The 19,712-nt window shown below is 42.1% G+C and overlaps 1 protein-coding gene across 1 annotated transcript in view; it reads left to right on the plus strand.

Annotated features, from left to right (window-relative positions):
- The window catches only part of LOC121373605 (atrial natriuretic peptide receptor 1-like), a 68,786-nt gene that overhangs the window by 20,687 nt on the left and 28,387 nt on the right, over positions 1–19,712 (plus strand). The window contains exons 9-16 of the mRNA XM_041500299.1: positions 927–995; positions 4,173–4,269; positions 9,679–9,777; positions 10,778–10,855; positions 14,006–14,110; positions 14,492–14,563; positions 15,699–15,864; positions 18,855–19,010. Of these exons, the coding sequence (XP_041356233.1) occupies positions 927–995; positions 4,173–4,269; positions 9,679–9,777; positions 10,778–10,855; positions 14,006–14,110; positions 14,492–14,563; positions 15,699–15,864; positions 18,855–19,010 (842 nt within the window). The remainder of the gene's footprint in view (positions 1–926; positions 996–4,172; positions 4,270–9,678; positions 9,778–10,777; positions 10,856–14,005; positions 14,111–14,491; positions 14,564–15,698; positions 15,865–18,854; positions 19,011–19,712) is intronic.

A 19,712-nucleotide genomic window follows, 5' to 3' on the forward strand; every position in this document is an offset into this window, starting at 1 on the left:
GTAACAATAGCTGCAGCACTAGTACTAGCAGTAGTTATAGTAGTAGTAGCAGTAGGATTAGTAGTAGAAGTAGTAGTAGCAGTAACAGTTGTAGTAACAGTAGCAGTGGTATATATAGTAGTATTATAGTAGTAGTAGAAGTGTTCTTAGTAGTAGTATAGTAGTAGTAGCAGTAACAGTTGTAGTAACAGTAGCAATAGTATATATAGTAGTAGCAGTAGTATAGTAGTAGTAGAAGTGTTAGTAGTAGTAGTATAGTAGTAGTAGCAGTAACAGTTGTAACAATATCAATAGTATATACAGTAGTATTAGTAGTGACAGTAGTAGTAGAAGTGTTAGTAGTAGTAGTAGCAGTAACAGTTGTAGTAGTATATAGTAGTAATAGTAGTAGTAGTAACAGTAGCAGTAGTATTATTAGTAGTAGCAGCAGCAGTAGTAGTGACAACAGCAGTAGTAGTAGTAGCAGCAGTAGTAATAATAGCAGTAGCAACAGCAGCAGTAGTATTAGCAGTAGCAACAGCAGCAACACTAGTACTAGCAGCAGCAGTAGTACTAGTAGTAGTAATAGCAGTAGAAACAGCAGTAGTAGTAGTAGTAGTAGTAGTAGTAGTAGTAGTAGTAGTAGTAATAGCAGTAGCAACAGCAGCGGTAGTAGCAGTAGTAGTAGGAGCAGCAGTAGTAGTAGTAGTAGCGGTAGCAACAGCAGCAGCAGTAGTAGTAGTAGTAGTAGTAGTAGTAGTAGTAGTAGTAGTAGTAGTAGTAGTAGTAGTAGTAGTAGTAGTAGTAGTAGTAGCAGTAGCAGTAGCAGCAGCAATAACAGTACTAGGTTATTTTTAATATCATGTTATTAAAGATTTCTCTGTAAATTTAAAGGTTTCTTCTTTAGTTTTGTATATTTATTACGTTCTTCACGATTTGTCTCACAGGTGGAAAGACCGTGTGTGCTGGATGAATGTAAATCCCTTCCTGTACAATCTTTACACCAATCAAAATCGGTAAGACACAAATTGTTGTAAGGCTGAATTAGAATTTGAACACCACGCGTTTTTTTGTTGTTGTTGTTTGTTGTTTTTTTTGCTGGTTTTTTTTTTTTTTTCGTTTGAAGGGCGGGACGCAGTCCAGTGGTAAAGCGCCCGCTTGATGCGCTGTCGGTCTCGGATCGATCCCCGTCAGTTTCAGCCAGTGCATCACGACTGGTATATCTAAGGCTGTGGTATGTGTTATCCTGCCTGTGGGGTGGTGAAAACACAAGATCCCTTACTACTAATGGATAACTGTAGTGGGTTTTCTCTGTAAGAGTATATGTCGACCGAGACACGCTCTTGTTCTTTTAGACGGTATTTCCCCGTTTAAACATAACAGACTTTAGCTTCTTTCTGTTAAAATTGTATCCAAATTTTGTAGATTAACTAACCGTAATGTCAATTTTAACGGGCTGAAACTAGGGTCCCACCAAGAGTGATTTTTATGACTCAGTGGGTAGGTGTAAGACCACTATGCCGACTCTCTCTCTCTCTCTCTCTCTCTCTCTCTCTCTCTCTCTCTCTCTCTCTCTCTCTCTCAAATGACGTAAGAATATGTGGCGCGGTGTATTTTTGAATGGAAATGACGTCAAACTCGCACGTGGTATGTGCTACCTGTCTATGGGATGGTGCATATTAAAAATCCCTTGATGCTAATAGAAAAGAGTAGCCCATGAAGTGGCGACAGCGGGTTTTCTTCCTCAATATCTGTGTGGTACTTAACCATATAACTGTAAATAAAATGTGTTGAGTGCATCGTTAAAGAAACCATTTCCTTCCTTGTTTACATGTACATACAATTATTTATTACTCCTGCAGGTACTCGTAACGGGGGAAATAAAATTCATAATTTCTGACTGAGAAATGATTATACATTGGTCTAACGAACAATACAATTCAGGGCCGTAGCTAGGTTTTTTTCTTTGGGGGTGGCAACTGAGTAGTTACTAGTCTAAAACTCCTTAAACAGTCAAGAAGATAATTTTCTTTGAGTTTCTATAATGCTTTCCGGATTTCTTCGGGGGGGGGGGGGGGAGCAAGGGGGGCCGTGCTATTGGACGATTTGACTCTTACAATGACGGTACTAAATATGATTTCATCACGATTTGGCAAACATACACAATGACATCATGTAGTTTAAAGAGTTTGTGTTTACCAACTGTCTGGGTTTTTTTTTTTATAACAAAATGTCAATTTTAATGCAGTTCATTATAGATTTTGTACCAGAATAAAGAGAACTTTTGTTTTTGAAAATTATCTATGAACGTGATTAAATTAGGCCTACAAAGTTATAACAATACTCAGAACAGTGCGTAAAGTGGTTTATATGCTTTCTATATGGTTTTTCAAAATAAAGGCTTTTAGATTTTAAAAAAATAAAAAAATAGGTCAGTTAATAAACAGAATAACAAACTCGGTACCAGTTATTATCAAATTTATGTCCCGAATGAAATAATTTTCATTTGTCGCTCGTTAAAACTCGTGACAACTGAAAATTGTTTCACTCGGGACATACATTTGATAATAACTGCTAACTCATTTATTATCCTGTATATATTTTAATAAATAATGAAATATATATCATAAATTAAAATAATTAAAAAATATGTAATAAATACGTCAGACGTCTACACAAACATCGTCTGCTAACACGAAAACCATGAACAGCACCAGGTACTTAGCAAAGTTCCTTCGAATTCGAATTCAATACCACTATCGAATGAAAATGCATCATACTCGGTACCAGCAATAACTGCGTCATATGTGTCAACATCTGTGATGTCGCACACACGCGAGATGTCCCACACTCTCGAGGTATCCAGCATGGTACACAGTATGTTTTCAGCTCCACTGTGGTTGTGTTTTCAACATTACCATCAACACCAAAAGCAACGATAACAACAATCACGAACATCAAAACACTTCCAAATATTCAGCTAAACAGCTAAACTCCCGTTGTCCGGTTCGGAGTCTGAGTAAATTATACAGCACGCAATCATTTGTAAACCACAGGCAACAACTGGCCCTGGTATCCTAAATGACCACCTATTTTTAAAAATAAAGATACATGTATTTTTAGTCTCAATGGAATTACTAATAGAGTCAAAATTATAAAGAGGACTCGTTTTAAATACTTTTAGTTAAATTGTTGTGTTACATTCCAAAATGTGTCAACAAACTGCATTATTTTGGGTTCATTTTTGACACCCAGACGAACCACATTCAAGCGGAAGTTGGCAGATATGACGCATTTATTTATAGAAACTTTGTCATGAATACCGAGACTCAGAACAGCCAAACAGTTTGCACTCTAGGAAAAAAACATTATTATTATTATTATTATTATTATTATTATTATTAAATAACTTCTTGGCTATCACTAAGCTTAAGATTGTACTTCATATAACACATAATTAGCCTTCAAACATGGATATGTGCAAAAACAAGTAAACTTTATTCGCGACAGGGTACACAAGGGAGCTAACTGTATATTGTTACCTAAACACATCTATTGCAAGATGTATGGTACCTGAGCTGTTAACATCGACATTCCACATTTTGTATTCAGAAAGGGTATTTGGTGAAAAAGCAGCAGCGAATTAGTTGCATGATTTCAGAGGCGCCACTCCTGGTTTGAGACCAGGTGATAGTTTCACTGGCAACAGCTGCAATGAAAGATTGAATCTCATTTCGTGACCTGTTCCCTTTCAGGCTGTGATATCGATGTTATGATACAAAGGGTCACAAATGAAGATTCTGCCTAAATAAAAGAATTTAAATTAAATTTTAATTTGAGTATTTTAGATTTTGATATGGAAGGAAATGTTTTATTTAACAACGCACAGAACACATTTTATTTACGATTATATGGCGTCGGAATGCTGGTATGGATAAGTCACCAGATAAATTACAGAATTTGTTGCGGCGTGCAAATGATACAATAATTACCATACCTCACTTCCACAGATAGCTATTCCATGTGGAGTGAAGTCAGTGCTCTCTGAAACCATGCCACTGATTCGAGGTAGATATTTAACCAAAATATGTGGGCGTGCAGTACTTTCATCAGAATGTTTGTTTTGGGGCCCGGCAGGGGACATAATATATTGCTTTAGCAGTACTCTCAGAATGTTTGTTATGTTTGCTCAGAGATTTGAGGCTGACCGCGGAGCTTGCTCAGATGACGTGGCTGGTGGACTGGTGGGACATCTTGTTCGGGGAAAACAGGAAGAAGCCGTTCCATAGAGTAAGCCATTGTTTAACGCCTTTTCCACTTCACCTAGTGCAGAGATACGACTTTGATATTGGAATATGGTTTGGTCGTTCAGATTGATAGCATCATGCCTTAACTACATATTGCGTTCTCCGATTCGTCGGTTCCCTGTTTGAACTAGGAGCCAGGACGTGGCTCAGTGGTAGAGTGCTCGCCTGCTGCAGTCAGTCTGGGATCTGTCCACGTCGGTGGGCCCATTTTACTAGTTCTTGTTCGTGGCGGGACGTAGCTCAGTGGTAGAGCGCTCGCCTGCTGCGCAGTCAGTCTGGGATCTGTCCACGTCGGTGGGCCCATTTTACTAGTTCTTGTTCGTGGTGGGACGTGGCTCAGTGGTAGAGCGCTCGCCTGCTGCGCAGTCAGTCTGGGATCTGTCCACGTCGGTGGGCCCATTTTACTAGTTCTTGTTCGTGGCGGGACGTGGCCCAGTGGTAGAGTACTCGCCTGCTGCGCAGTCAGTCTGGGATCTGTCCACGTCGGTGGGCCCATTTTACTAGTTCTTGTTCGTGGCGGGACGTGGCTCAGTGGTAGAGCGCTCGCCTGCTGCGCAGTCAGTCTGGGATCTGTCCACGTCGGTGGGCCCATTTTACTAGTTCTTGTTCGTGGCGGGACGTGGCCCAGTGGTAGAGTACTCGCCTGCTGCGCAGTCAGTCTGGGATCTGTCCACGTCGGTGGGCCCATTTTACTAGTTCTTGTTCGTGGCGGGACGTGGCTCAGTGGTAGAGCGCTCGCCTGCTGCGCAGTCAGTCTGGGATCTGTCCACGTCGGTGGGCCCATTTTACTAGTTGTTGTTCGTGGCGGGACGTGGCTCAGTGGTAGAGCGCTCGCCTGCTGTGCAGTCAGTCTGGGATCTGTCCACGTCGGTGGGCCCATTTTACTAGTTCTTGTTCGTGGCGGGACGTGGCCCAGTGGTAGAGCGCTCGCCTGCTGCGCAGTCAGTCTGGGATCTGTCCACGTCGGTGGGCCCATTTTACTAGTTCTTGTTCGTGGCGGGACGTGGCTCAGTGGTAGAGCGCTCGCCTGCTGCGCAGTCAGTCTGGGATCTGTCCACGTCGGTGGGCCCATTTTACTAGTTCTTGTTCGTGGCGGGACGTGGCTCAGTGGTAGAGCGCTCGCCTGCTGCGCAGTCAGTCTGGGATCTGTCCACGTCGGTGGGCCCATTTTACTAGTTCTTGTTCGTGGCGGGACGTGGCTCAGTGGTAGAGCGCTCGCCTGCTGCGCAGTCATTCTGGGATCTGTCCACGTCGGTGGGCCCATTTTACTAGTTCTTGTTCGTGGCGGGATGTGGCCCAGTGGTAGAGCACTCGCCTGCTGCGCAGTCAGTCTGGGATCTGTCCACGTCGGTGGGCCCATTTTACTAGTTGTTGTTCGTGGCGGGATGTGGCCCAGTGGTAGAGCACTCGCCTGCTGCGCAGTCATTCTGGGATCTATCCACGTCGGTGGGCCCATATTACTAGTTCTTGTTCGTGGCGGGACGTGGCCCAGTAGTAGAGCGCTCGCCTGCTGCGCAGTCAGTCTGCGATCTGTCCACGTCGGTGGGCCCATTTTACTAGTTCTTGTTCGTGGCGGGACGTGGCCCAGTGGTAGAGCGCTCGCCTGCTGCGCAGTCAGTCTGGGATCTGTCCACGTCGGTGGGCCCATTTTACTAGTTCTTGTTCGTGGCGGGATGTGGCCCAGTGGTAGAGCGCTCGCCTGCTGCGCAGTCAGTCTGGGATCTGTCCACGTCGGTGGGCCCATTTTACTAGTTCTTGTTCGTGGCGGGACGTGGCCCAGTGGTAGAGCGCTCGCCTGCTGCACAGTCAGTCTGGGATGTGTCCACGTCGGTGGGCCCATTTTAATAGTTCTTGTTCGTGGCGGGACGTGACCCAGTGGTAGAGCGCTCGTCTGCTGCGCAGTCAGTCTGGGATCTGTCCACGTCGGTGGGCCCATTTTACTAGTTCTTGTTCGTGGCGGGATGTGGCCCAGTGGTAGAGCGCTCGCCTGCTGCACATTCAGTCTGGGATCTGTCCACGTCGGTGGGCCCATTTTACTAGTTCTTGTTCGTGGCGGGACGTGGCCCAGTGGTAGAGTGCTCGCCTGCTGCACAGTCAGTCTGGGATCTGTCCACGTCGGTGGGCCCATTTTACTAGTTCTTGTTCGTGGCGGGACGTGGCTCAGTGGTAGAGCGCTCGCCTGCTGCGCAGTCAGTCTGGGATCTGTCCACGTCGGTGGGCCCATTTTACTAGTTCTTGTTCGTGGCGGGACGTGGCTCAGTGGTAGAGCGCTCGCCTGCTGCGCAGTCAGTCTGGGATCTGTCCACGTCGGTGGGCCCATTTTACTAGTTGTTGTTCGTGGCGGGACGTGGCTCAGTGGTAGAGCGCTCGGCTGCTGCGCAGTCAGTCTGGGATCTGTCCACGTTGGTGGGCCCATTTTACTAGTTCTTGTTCGTGGCGGGACGTGGCCCAGTGGTAGAGTGCTCGCCTGCTGCGCAGTCAGTCTGGGATCTGTCCACGTCGGTGGGCCCATTTTACTAGTTCTTGTTCGTGGCGGGACGTGGCTCAGTGGTAGAGCGCTCGCCTGCTGCGCAGTCAGTCTGGGATCTGTCCACGTCGGTGGGCCCATTTTACTAGTTGTTGTTCGTGGCGGGACGTGGCTCAGTGGTAGAGCGCTCGCCTGCTGTGCAGTCAGTCTGGGATCTGTCCACGTCGGTGGGCCCATTTTACTAGTTCTTGTTCGTGGCGGGACGTGGCCCAGTGGTAGAGCGCTCGCCTGCTGCGCAGTCAGTCTGGGATCTGTCCACGTCGGTGGGCCCATTTTACTAGTTCTTGTTCGTGGCGGGACGTGGCTCAGTGGTAGAGCGCTCGCCTGCTGCGCAGTCAGTCTGGGATCTGTCCACGTCGGTGGGCCCATTTTACTAGTTGTTGTTCGTGGCGGGATGTGGCCCAGTGGTAGAGCACTCGCCTGCTGCGCAGTCATTCTGGGATCTGTCCACGTCGGTGGGCCCATATTACTAGTTCTTGTTCGTGGCGGGACGTGGCCCAGTAGTAGAGCGCTCGCCTGCTGCGCAGTCAGTCTGCGATCTGTCCACGTCGGTGGGCCCATTTTACTAGTTCTTGTTCGTGGCGGGACGTGGCCCAGTGGTAGAGCGCTCGCCTGCTGCGCAGTCAGTCTGGGATCTGTCCACGTCGGTGGGCCCATTTTACTAGTTCTTGTTCGTGGCGGGATGTGGCCCAGTGGTAGAGCGCTCGCCTGCTGCGCAGTCAGTCTGGGATCTGTCCACGTCGGTGGGCCCATTTTACTAGTTCTTGTTCGTGGCGGGACGTGGCCCAGTGGTAGAGCGCTCGCCTGCTGCACAGTCAGTCTGGGATGTGTCCACGTCGGTGGGCCCATTTTAATAGTTCTTGTTCGTGGCGGGACGTGACCCAGTGGTAGAGCGCTCGTCTGCTGCGCAGTCAGTCTGGGATCTGTCCACGTCGGTGGGCCCATTTTACTAGTTCTTGTTCGTGGCGGGATGTGGCCCAGTGGTAGAGCACTCGCCTGCTGCGCAGTCAGTCTGGGATCTGTCCACGTCGGTGGGCCCATTTTACTAGTTCTTGTTCGTGGCGGGACGTGGCTCAGTGGTAGAGCACTCGCCTACTGCGCAGTCAGTCTGGGATCTGTCCACGTCGGTGGGCCCATTTTACTAGTTATTGTTCGTAGCGGGACGTGGCCCAGTGGTAGAGCGCTCGCCTGCTGCACATTCAGTCTGGGATCTGTCCACGTCGGTGGGCCCATTTTACTAGTTCTTGTTCGTGGCGGGACGTGGCCCAGTGGTAGAGTGCTCGCCTGCTGCACAGTCAGTCTGGGATCTGTCCACGTCGGTGGGCCCATTTTACTAGTTCTTGTTCGTGGCGGGACGTGGCTCAGTGGTAGAGCGCTCGCCTGCTGCGCAGTCAGTCGGGGATCTGTCCACGTCGGTGGGCCCATTTTACTAGTTCTTGTTCGTGGCGGGACGTGGCTCAGTGGTAGAGCGCTCGCCTGCTGCGCAGTCAGTCTGGGATCTGTCCACGTCGGTGAGCCCATTTTACTAGTTCTTGTTCGTGGCGGGATGTGGCCCAGTGGTAGAGCGCTCGCCTGATACGCGGTCGATCTAGGATAGATCCCCGTCGGTGGGCCCATTTTACTAGTTCTTGTTCGTGGTGGGACGTGGCCCAGTGGTAGAGCGCTCGCCTGATACGCGGTCGATCTAGGATAGATCCCCGTCGGTGGGCCCATTTGACTATTTCTCGTTCAAGCGTGTGCACCATGTCTGGTATGTAAAATGGTGTGTGCTATTTTGTCTGTGGGATGGTGCATATAATATAGCCCTTGCTACTAATTTTAAAAAATGTACCAGGTTTCCTCTCTAAGACTGTATGTTAAACGTTACCATAGGTTCGACACCCTTTAAGTGATGATCAATAAATCAATGATCTCTACTGGTGTCGTTAAACAAAAGAAACTTTAACTATGATTCCCTTATTTCCCTTCCCAACAATTACCTCACGTCTTGTATATCAAATGCCGAGAGACGTGCTGTTCTGTTTGTGGGAAAGTGTATATAAAATATTCCTTGCTGATAATAGGGAAAACAAGGTAGCGGATTTCCCCTAAAGACTGCACGTCACAATTGACATCCATTATCCCATGATTAATTAAGTTGTGTCGTTAAACAAAGCAGACTGATTCTTCTGGTTTGGTCATAACCTTTTGTTCTTTTGTTGTTATTTTATATCTTCTTTTTTTTTCGAAGATTTGATTTGATGCCCCTCTGCTCTCTCTGTATTTGTCTCTGCTCCCCTCTCCCCCCCTCCCTCCCCCCCCCCCCTCTCTCTCTCTCTCTCTCTCTCTCTCTCTCTCTCTCTCTCTCTCTCTCTCTCTCTCTCTCTCTCTCTCTCTCCAGGACACGATGCTGTACAATTACTTTTTTCTATTAGTATAATTTTGTGCTGGTGTGTCGTTAACCATTCATTCATTCATTCCATTAGTATATTTAAAGGCATATTGTCACAGACCACTGACCTATTTAATGGTCTAACAAAGTATTACCTGAACAAAAATAATTTGATTTGTCCCTAAATGTACTTTATTCAACCATCTTCATAACCACCATACTCCATTTATTAATGACATTTTGTAAAAAAAAATATTGAATTATGGCAATGGTCCATAATTCAAAAACTAAAATTGCTGAGAGGGTTGACATGGATTTCACTCCATGGTTCAGTTAAGGTGATGCAATAGCTAGATTTGGTTTCCAACAATTAATGTAATTTTTAGTTATTATCCATTTTTAGAGAAATAAGGTCCTTAAATCCGTAACTGTATGCCTTTAATAATTAAAGAGACATTTATTATGTATTTATTTATTTACTTATTTATTTTAAGAGATCTTCCACAGTAAGTTCGTTGTCGGTGGATACGATGTTAGGGCACATGGATTTTCTGGGAAACAAACAGGTGTTCACAAAAGTAGGATCCTACAACGTAAGTACACAACATTAGTTATCATAAATATTTTCAATCTAATTAAAATTAGCTTCACTGGTTAATTACTATTACACGTGGATCTAACAGCCCCCCGTTGGAGCTCATGTCCAACGGTATACGAAATGATTCGGGTGAATTACGAAGTATATCGGAAAGTAATTTCAATATAAAATTTTATATAAACTTCGTTTCAAGACGAAAAAGAAATCCGTGATGGTATAGCCATAAAACCTGTTTATACTAGTATACAATCCAGAGTTTATTACTGCACATTTCCCCCCTGTTATTTAATGTTGAAATAGACCAACAAGTTCGCCTGTTGCATAAATAGTCTCGCCCGATATTTTTACAATATGTATGCTCCCGAATATGTTGAGTGCGTTAATTGGTCGATATTTAAATTGTTAACTATAGATGAAATGTCACCTGGATATGGGAGTCCACGCACTGCTGTTAGATCTACTGGTAGACCAGTAGAGCTAATTTTAATCAGATTAAAATGCACTGTGTTAAAGACACAGACCCTAGTTTCAACCCGTGCACATGGACACAAAGTTGAGTTAATCTACAAACCTGTAACACATTTGGATAAAGTTGCAACAGAGTTAAACAAGAGTCTGCGACGTTGATACGGTGATACACACTTTAAAATAGACTAGACCTCGACTCCATAACACTTAATTATCAGACGCACGTGCATTTTTAAAATTATGAAAACTGCATTTTGTGATACAAAAAACACCAGGATGACCAAAAACACTTCTGGTGTACAGAAATTGATCTGTGATCGAGCCCCGTTAGTGGGTGCAATGGCTATTTCTCCAGCCAATGCACCACGACTGGTATATCAAATGCCGCGGTAGATGCTATCTTGTCTGTGTGATGGTGCATATAAACTCTTGCCTTCCAAGAATATATTTCAGAATTACCAAATGTCTGATGATCAGTGTGCTCTAGTGGTGTCATTAAACAAAACAAACTTGATTTTTATTTGCAGGGTGTGATAGTGTGCATTAAACCATTCCACAATCCTGATCTCGTAGTTGATAGGGAAGTGCTTCTGGAAGTAAAACACGTAAATAATTCAAGTATTTAGTTCATTTATCTCTTTATTTTGCTTATTTGCTTGTTAACATAGTCATATCTTGCCAGTTAGCAGTTGTTTATTGTCTGTGACACACAAAAATAAAATAAATGAAATTAGCGAGAGTGAGAGAGAGAGAGAGAGAGAGAGAGAGAGAGAGAGAGAGAGAGAGAGAGAGAGAGAGAGAGAGAGAGAGAGAGAGAGAGAGAGAGAGAGAGAGAGGGGAGGGGGGGGGGGGGGGAGGGGGAGAGACCCAAACAAAAATTGCAAGCTTAATAACTAGCTGGTAACTAGCTGGTATCTAACTTGCGACAAGGTTGTACAAGCATATTTTACACGGTAGTAACTACCGCGTTTTGAGCTAGTATTTGGAACCTGTTTACAACCATGCGACCAGCTTGTTGTATGCTTGCCGCAAGCTTCCCACCACTTTCTTGCATGCTTGCAACTAGCATCTCGCAAGCTTCTCGCACGCTTGCGACGAGCTTGCCGCACGCTTGCGACGAGCTTCCCGCACGCTTGCGACGAGCTTCCCGCAAGCTTGTTCAGTTTAAGCTAGTATTTGGAACCTTTTTACAACCTTGCTACAAGCTTCCTGCAAGCTTGCAATGAGCTACCCGCACGCTTGCTACGAACATCCCGCAAGCTTGCGACGAGCTTCCCGCACGCCTGTGACAAACTTCTCGCAAGCTTGCGATAAGCTACCTGCATGCTTGCGACTAGCCTTTTTACAACCTTGCGACAAGCTTCCTGCAAGCTTGCAATGAGCTACCCGCACGCTTGCTACGAACATCCCGCAAGCTTGCGACGAGCTTCCCGCTTGCTTGCGACGAGCTTCCCACAAGCTTGCGACGTGCTTCCCGCAAGCTTGCGGCGTGCTTCCCGCAAGCTTGTTCAGTTTAAGCTAGTATTTGGAACCTTTTTACAACCTTGCGATGAGCTACACGCACGTTTGCTACGGATTTTCCCGCAAGCTTGCGACGAGCTTCCCTCACTCTTGTAGCAAACTTCTCACAAGCTTGCGACAAGTTACCTACACACTTGCGACGAGCTTCCTGCAACCTTGCAACAAGCTTCCTGCAAGCTTGCGACGAGTTTCTGCAAGCTTGCGACGAGCTTCCCGCATGCTTGCGACGAGCTTCCCGCAAGCTTGCGACGATCTACCTTCAAGCTTGCGCCATCATCAGTGGCAACCATCTTGCATCTTGTATAATTCTTTAAAAAAAAACCAATAGTTTTAAAATGAAGAACATGAACAGTTAAAACAAAAACATAGGTGTCAGATTCTTAGGCTACAAAATTAGTTAACCTGTATGATAGACATATTCCATGTATGTGGAATAGTCTTGACTAAACTAATATGCAAAAAAGCTCCTGGTCCTATATTCTTCTTCTTCTCCTTGTTTTAGGTTATATTCCTCCACTATCTGGAGATCCACACTGTGGTGTAAAGTCATTTGTTTGTTTCTTCTTGTTTTCTTTTTTCTCCTGTTCCACCAAGCAGGATTCAACCAAACTTGGACCAAATGATCCTCTTATAGACCTGACCAAGTGTTGTTATTTTTCTGGCCAATAAAATTTCAACCATATGTATTCCTAATGATCCTCTCATGGCCCTGACCAAGTTTGTTATTTTTCAGGCAGATTTAAAATCAAGATAGCTGCCCTGGCTTCTGATTGACAGATACATTTTTTTGCTTCTTCTCAAGGTCCACCAGGCAGGTTTCAATCAAACTTAGTCCAAATGATTCTCTCATGACTTACTAAGTGTTGCTATTTTTGTGGCTGATTCAAAATCCGATATGGCCTCCCAGGCCTCTGATTAACTGAGACGTTTTAGTTCTTAAGTTCCACCAGCCAGGTTTCAATCAAATTCGGTCCAAGTGATCCTCTCATGGCACTTACCAAGAGTTGTTATTTTTGGGGCAGTTTCAAAATCCAAGGTGGCCGATCTGGCCTTTGATTAACTGAGTTGTTTTTGACTTCTCATGCATGGTCCACGTACAAGCAGATTTCAACCAAATCTATTCCAAATTATCCTCTCATGGCCTTGACCAAGTATTGTTATTTTTCAGGCCGATTCAAAATCTAGATGGCCGGCCTGGTCTGCAATTGACTGAGACATTTTTAAAACTTCTTTTCACAGTCCACCATCAAGGTTTCGACCAAACTTTGTTGAAATGATCCTCTCATGGACCTGACAAAGTATTGCTATTTTTGGGACCGATTCAAAATCCAAGATGGCCACCCTGGCCTCTGATTGGCTCGGACATTTTCAACATCTTTTCAGATTCCACCAGGCTAATTTCAACCAAACATGGCCCATGTCATCCTCTCATGGCCATGCATATGTTATTATTTTTGGGGCCAATTGAAAATCCAGTCATTACAAGATGATTCTGTTTTAACCATATTGCATTATCATTTGGATGTTAAATCTGTTACATGTATGTTTGGTTGTTTAGCCACTGTTCCCACTGAATTTGATAAATCATATGAGAAGTTATGAATTAAAACAAAATAACCATGAAAATGATTTGGACTTTTTCTGTACAAATTCAACTCCACAAACTAAGCCTTTCTTGTGTGGAACCTTGCGCAAGCTTCCACAAGTGTGACCTCGATCTAATTTGCAGTTATCAAATTCTGAAAGTGTGTGATCTGAAAAATACCACTTACTTTGATTACATTGGATATGCTAGTTAATATATGATAAATATATTTATTTATTTATTTATTTATTTTATTTATATTGTTTGTTTGTTACCACTTACTTTTATTACATTGGATATGCTAGTTAATATATGATAAATATATTTATTTATTTATTTATTTATTTATTTATTTTATTTATATTGTTTGTTTGTTTGTTTGTATTTATTTATTTATTTTATTTATATTGTTTGTTTGTTTGTTTGTTTGTTTGTTGGTTGATTGGTTGGTTTTTTCTTTCTTTCTTTCTTTCTTTCTTGATTTATATTGTTTGTTTCTTTGTTTCTGTCTTTCATTCTTTCTTTCTTTCTTTCTTTATTTATATTGTTTGTTTGTTTTTCTTTCTTTGTTGGCTTCGTTCGTTTCTTTCTTTCTTTCATTCTTTCTTTCTTTATTTCTTTCTTTCTTTCTTTCTTTATTAATTTTCAGGTAAAAGATCTACACCATGACCATATCATTCGATTTATCGGCGCGTGTATCGAGGTGCCGAACCAGTGTATTTTATCGGAGTACTGTAAGAAGGGAAGCCTACAAGTAAGCCACTCCTCTACGTCGTCAGGGTCACAACAACAGTCGTGATCCTTTTTGTAATGTTCCATTGTATTCCATTGTTTGGGGTTTTATTATATTTTTATTTTCTATATTATTATTATTGTATTTTTTTTTTTAGCCAACAACATAAATCCCGATGTGCCCTAAACAATATTGCCTAAAAAAACTAACTTTATATTTTTTCATCCAGGAATGGGCATGGACATTTTGTTCTGCATGCTTGCCACATCCAAGGTATGATTACCTGAATCGGTTGACGAGATCCCACCTTAAATACAGGTGCGGCATGTTGAGCACCGTATAGAGTCCATCGGCGTGTCTGGACGCACACTGTTACTGTCATGTTCTGTGTTTGTGTTTCAGGATGTGTTGGAATCTGATGAGATTACGCTGGACTGGATGTTCCGCTATTCTATAATGCAGGACATCGCCAGAGTGAGTATGATTCCAGTAGTCCATTTTATATTTATTGCAGGTCTCGATCATTATGTACAATTACATGTAGCTGGTCCTGCTAAAAGTTTTCTTTCGTTTCCTGTCTGTCGGATAGAGCATATATAAAGATATCTTGCTACTAATGGAACAATGTAGTGGATTTCCTCTCTGAGACCAGACGTCAAAATTACTAAATGTTTGACATTCAATAGCCGATGATTTATAAATCAATGTGTTCAAGTGGTGTTGTTAAACAATACAAACTTTAAAAAAAATTCTTTTCTAGTCCTTTTCCGTTTTCCGTTTTTCTTTTTCTTCTGTTTTCGGAGGGGGGGGGGGGTTTGTTTTGTTATGGGGTTGTTGTTTGTTTGTTTGGGTTTTTTTTTTTTTGGGGGGGGGTACTTTTATCTTTTTTTGAAGGTGGTAGGCGACTTTCAGGTTATCTATTATCCCATTTTTATTTTTATTCTGTTTTCTGAGGTTGTGGGTTTTTTTACTTGATGTTGGCTTCTATTTTTGTGGAGTGGTTACGGTTGCGGGCTGTCAAATTTGATGCGAATCGGAGCAGTAGGTTCCAATGCTGCCAACTGAAACTGAGTTTTTAAATATTTTGGGCCGAATTTACAAAGCGTGTGTTAGACTTACACGCGTCTAACTGCATACACTTAAAATGCTTGAACACCTGCGTTTAAAGGGACATTCCTGAGTTTTCTGCATTGTAAGATGTTTCCGACTAATAACATATTTCTACGATTAAACTTACATATTAAATATATTTTCTTGTTTAGAATATCAGTGTCTGTATATTCTATGTGTTTCTGGTCGTCATAATATTTGTAACAAGCCCAAACTGGATTCTGTCTTCAAATAATTTTGTAGTACGAAAAAATTATATTTCAGGAAATAAAATGAAATTTAACCTGGTAAAAATATTAGAACGATCAGAGACACGTTTAATATACAGCCACTAATATTTTATGCAGAAAAAAAAAGATATATCATATGTAATTACAATCGTTAAAAAGGCTCTGTTAGTCGATAACATAGTAAAAGTTGCAGCAAACTCAGGAATGTCCCTTTAAGAAAAAAACAAGCTTCTTAAATTCGTCCCTTTATGTCTTGATTCCTTTTGCAGGGCATGGCCTATCTACACACCAGTGAAATAAAGAGTCATGGAAGATTAAAAAGTACAAATTGTGTCATCGACAGCAGATTTGTGGTTAAAATTACTGACTTTGGACTTCATCGGCTAAGAGATTCGCCAGAAATTATGGACCATAATTCATTTGCATACCACGAAAGTGAGTGTTAACTAATGGAAATTCCAGATATCGTGAAATTGTTTTAAGAAATCTAACGACAAAAGCATAACACACGGTAAGGGCCGTTTCTCCGCCAGTGCAGAGTCGAAAGGTCATTTGGGAAAATAGAAGGAAGGAAGGAGATGTTTTATTTAACGACGCACTCAACTCATTTTATTTACGGTTATATGGCGTCGGAAATATGGTTAAGGACCACACAGATATGGAGAGAGGAAACCCGCTGCCGCCACTGCATGGGCTACTCTTCGATTAGACGCAAGGGATCTTTTATATGCACCATCCCACAGACAGGATATCACATACCACGACCTTTGGTATACCAGTCGTGACGCACTGGCTGGAAAAAGAAATAGCCCAATGGGCCCACCGACGGGGATCGATCCCAGTCCGACCACTGGGTTACGTCCCGCCCCCATATAGTAAGAAATGCATATGTTGCACCTTGGATTTAATCTCTGAACGGATTGTATACTGTGGTTATGATCATTCATATTCTGTAGTTGGTCATTTTACGCTGATGGGATTTTAAAGTGTTTTATTTTCTAAATGTAGAACTAGGACAATAGATGGTAAAATCAAACATGGACATCCTTGCCTACATGCATAAGCTGAGATATGTCTGGTTGGGTTACACTAATCCAGACAAATCAATTGTTACCAAAACGTTGGGATGTTTTCTGAAGTAAAAATAACAAGTAGGGTACAACAAATATCACTTGAAAACCTTAGGGGCGGGACGTATCCCAGTGGTACAGCGCATCTGGCGGGAGCTTTACCACTAGGCTTCGTCTCGCCCCTTGGCAAAATAGTCGATGATTCCGTGAATCCAGTATATTTATTATTAAAAAAACATTATGTTGGTTTGCTTTGGTTTGCTTTTATGTTTTTTTTTATCTTTAATATAGATTGGCAGACACCAGCCAAAAGCCAGATTGAGCTTTATTACATTCATTCTTACCACAGTGATAAAGACATTTTGGAACCGTGTGATAAATTTATTTTGTATCGCACATAATATGTGCGATATGGACCGGAATTTTAAATGGGGAATTCCGTTTTTCTTTTTTCTGCAGTTAGCGCCTTTTATTTATTGACGTCATATATATCTATATATATATATATATATATATATATATATATATATATCCCCCCATTTTTATTAACATGATATCCACATACATAATAAGAGAGTCATAAGTATAATACATAGTTACATGAAGATTTAATATATCAATTTCTTTTTTTCTCTCCACAGAGACAAAAAACAACAACAACCCAGCAAGAGAGGCCAATTATGTACTCAATATTCGGGCTAAAAAAACAACAAAAAATAAAAACAACAACAACCAAACCAAAACCTACATTTTAAATAAATTGTGGCAAATTGACCAAAATATGGTGAATCTATCAGAATTACAGGAACAAAAAGCAATAGTCTTTGTTATATAATAGTAATCGGTCAACTCTTTCTGAATCCAGTTCAAATGGGTACATATGCATTGCAATGACTTTTGAATAATAAGTGTTTAGTAACCAAAACAATGGCATTAATTGGATCATTAACATTTTGTTTATTAAATTTAATATTACTACCAGTTTTTATATAAATCCAGTTTTGAATATCAGTCCAGATAGAGTTGACCAATGTACATTCCCAAAACAAATGAGTCATTGTACCAATTTCTAAATTACAATGACGTCATATATTATGATTTACAAATCACGTCACATCGTATTTGAAACATTACACTGCCGCAGAGTATGATTCTTAACGTTAAGTAAATCCATGAAAGGAGTTTTGATCATAGATTTAGCAAAGTGTTGTTATGACGTTAAATTAAAAACCATTTTTGTAAAACATAAAAGAAGGTATGTAATAAATACAGATTTTCACACACGTTGTTTTCGCTTCCTATCCATTGCACTCGTTTATTTAATGACAATCTGATTAAAATTAGCTCTACTGGCCTACCAGTATAACAGCGTTGCGTGGACTCCCATGTCCAGGTGACATTTCATCTATAAATAACAATTTAAATATTGACCAATTACACTTCGTCTTATATAGCGTTATTCGGGAGCATACAGATTCTAAAAATATAGGGCGATACTATTTATGCAATAGGCGAACTTGTTGGTCTATTTCAACATTAAAAAACAGGGGGAAAAGTGCAGTAATAAACTCTGGATTGTATACTAGTATAAACAGATTTTATGGCTATACCATCACGGTGTTGTTGTTTTTTCGTCTTGAAACGAATTTTATATAAAATTGTATATTGAAATTAGTTTCCGGCTTACTTCGTAATTCACCCGAATCATTTCATATACCTTCGGCATAATCCCGAATGTTTTCAAATTCTTTTGAAATCGCTGGCATGATTTTGCAAGTAAGATTTTGATTGGTCGAATGAAAGGTCAAGTGCTGTAAGATCCAAAGGTAATAGTAATTAACCAGTGGAGCTAATTTTAATTATATTGATTTAACGAAGTAACATACCACGAGACCGCGTATATATTATGGGCGCAGAATAAACTCATTCAATAAATAGGAAGTGAAAACAACGCATGTGAAGTTGTGTATATGTATCACACCTTGTGTCATCAAGGCGCGGGACGTAGCTCAGCGTCCACATGATGCGCGGTCAGTCTGGGATCGAGCCCTGTCGGTGGGCCCATTGGGCTATTTCTCGCTCCAGCCAATGCACCATGACTGGTATATCAAACGTCGTGGTAGGTGTTATCCTGTCTGTGGGATGGTTCATATAAAAGATCCCTTGCTGTTAATCGAAAAGAGTAGGCCATGAAGTGGCGACAGCGGATTTCGTTTCTCAGAATCTGTGTGGCCTTAACCATATAACCGTAAATAAAATGTGTTGAGTGCGTCGATATATAAACCATTTCCTTCCTGCCGGCCTTGTGTCATCGTTCCTGGTAATTATGAGTTCTGTTTGGTGTTTTAACCACAGGTAAGCTGTGGACAGCTCCAGAGTTACTTCGTAGTTACGACCGACTCCCAGAAGGAACCAAGAAAGGAGACGTCTACAGTTTCGCCATCATCTGTCAGGAGATCGTCTACAGAGAAGGAGTCTTCTATCTGAGCAATCTACGTATGAGTCCCAATGGTACAGTTCTTCCATCCCATTCTTCCATCCAGTTCGTCCATCCCATTCGAAGGGTGTGTGTTGGGTGAGGGAGGGGAGGGATTAATGCACATATGCATAATGCACAGGTGTGGATTCGTGAAAATTAATTCCTAAACTTCGCAGGGGCGAGTTAATTGTTTTTCATAAATGTACTCTTCTGATTGAATTCACCAACTTAAACCCTTATTCATTTTCAACATATACGTGACTGCAAAATTAAATTCTATTTTGTCTTCTTTTTTTTTAATGAAAATACTGGTTGAAATAGCAAATAATATTTAGAAAACTAATAACCCAAAACGATAGGATCCTATCAGACCTAACCTGAATAATTCGGTCAGGAAATTCTCAGCAGTGACTGTTTTTGGTATTAAGCGTGACACACGTGCTAAACGTGTAATCTCTTACTTCCGATTTAGTTTCCGACAATCTTCGCTATCATCCGCCAGAATATATTACTATCACTAGTATCAGGTTTATAAGGCTTAAATTACATAGTTATTTGATGCTGCAGCTGTTTGGCCTCGTGGCCTAAAGCGTTCTACTTGTTTACAATGTACAAGTTTTGTCAGTAGTGGGTTCGAATTCCTGTCCTAAACGCATATACAGTTCAAATTACACTGTTCCACGTGTGTTGATTCTTCCTAGAACAATAGTGTGACGTCACAATTATGGATCAAT

The sequence above is a fragment of the Gigantopelta aegis genome, chromosome 5, assembly GCF_016097555.1.
Source record: "Gigantopelta aegis isolate Gae_Host chromosome 5, Gae_host_genome, whole genome shotgun sequence".
NCBI lineage: Eukaryota > Metazoa > Mollusca > Gastropoda > Neomphalida > Peltospiridae > Gigantopelta > Gigantopelta aegis.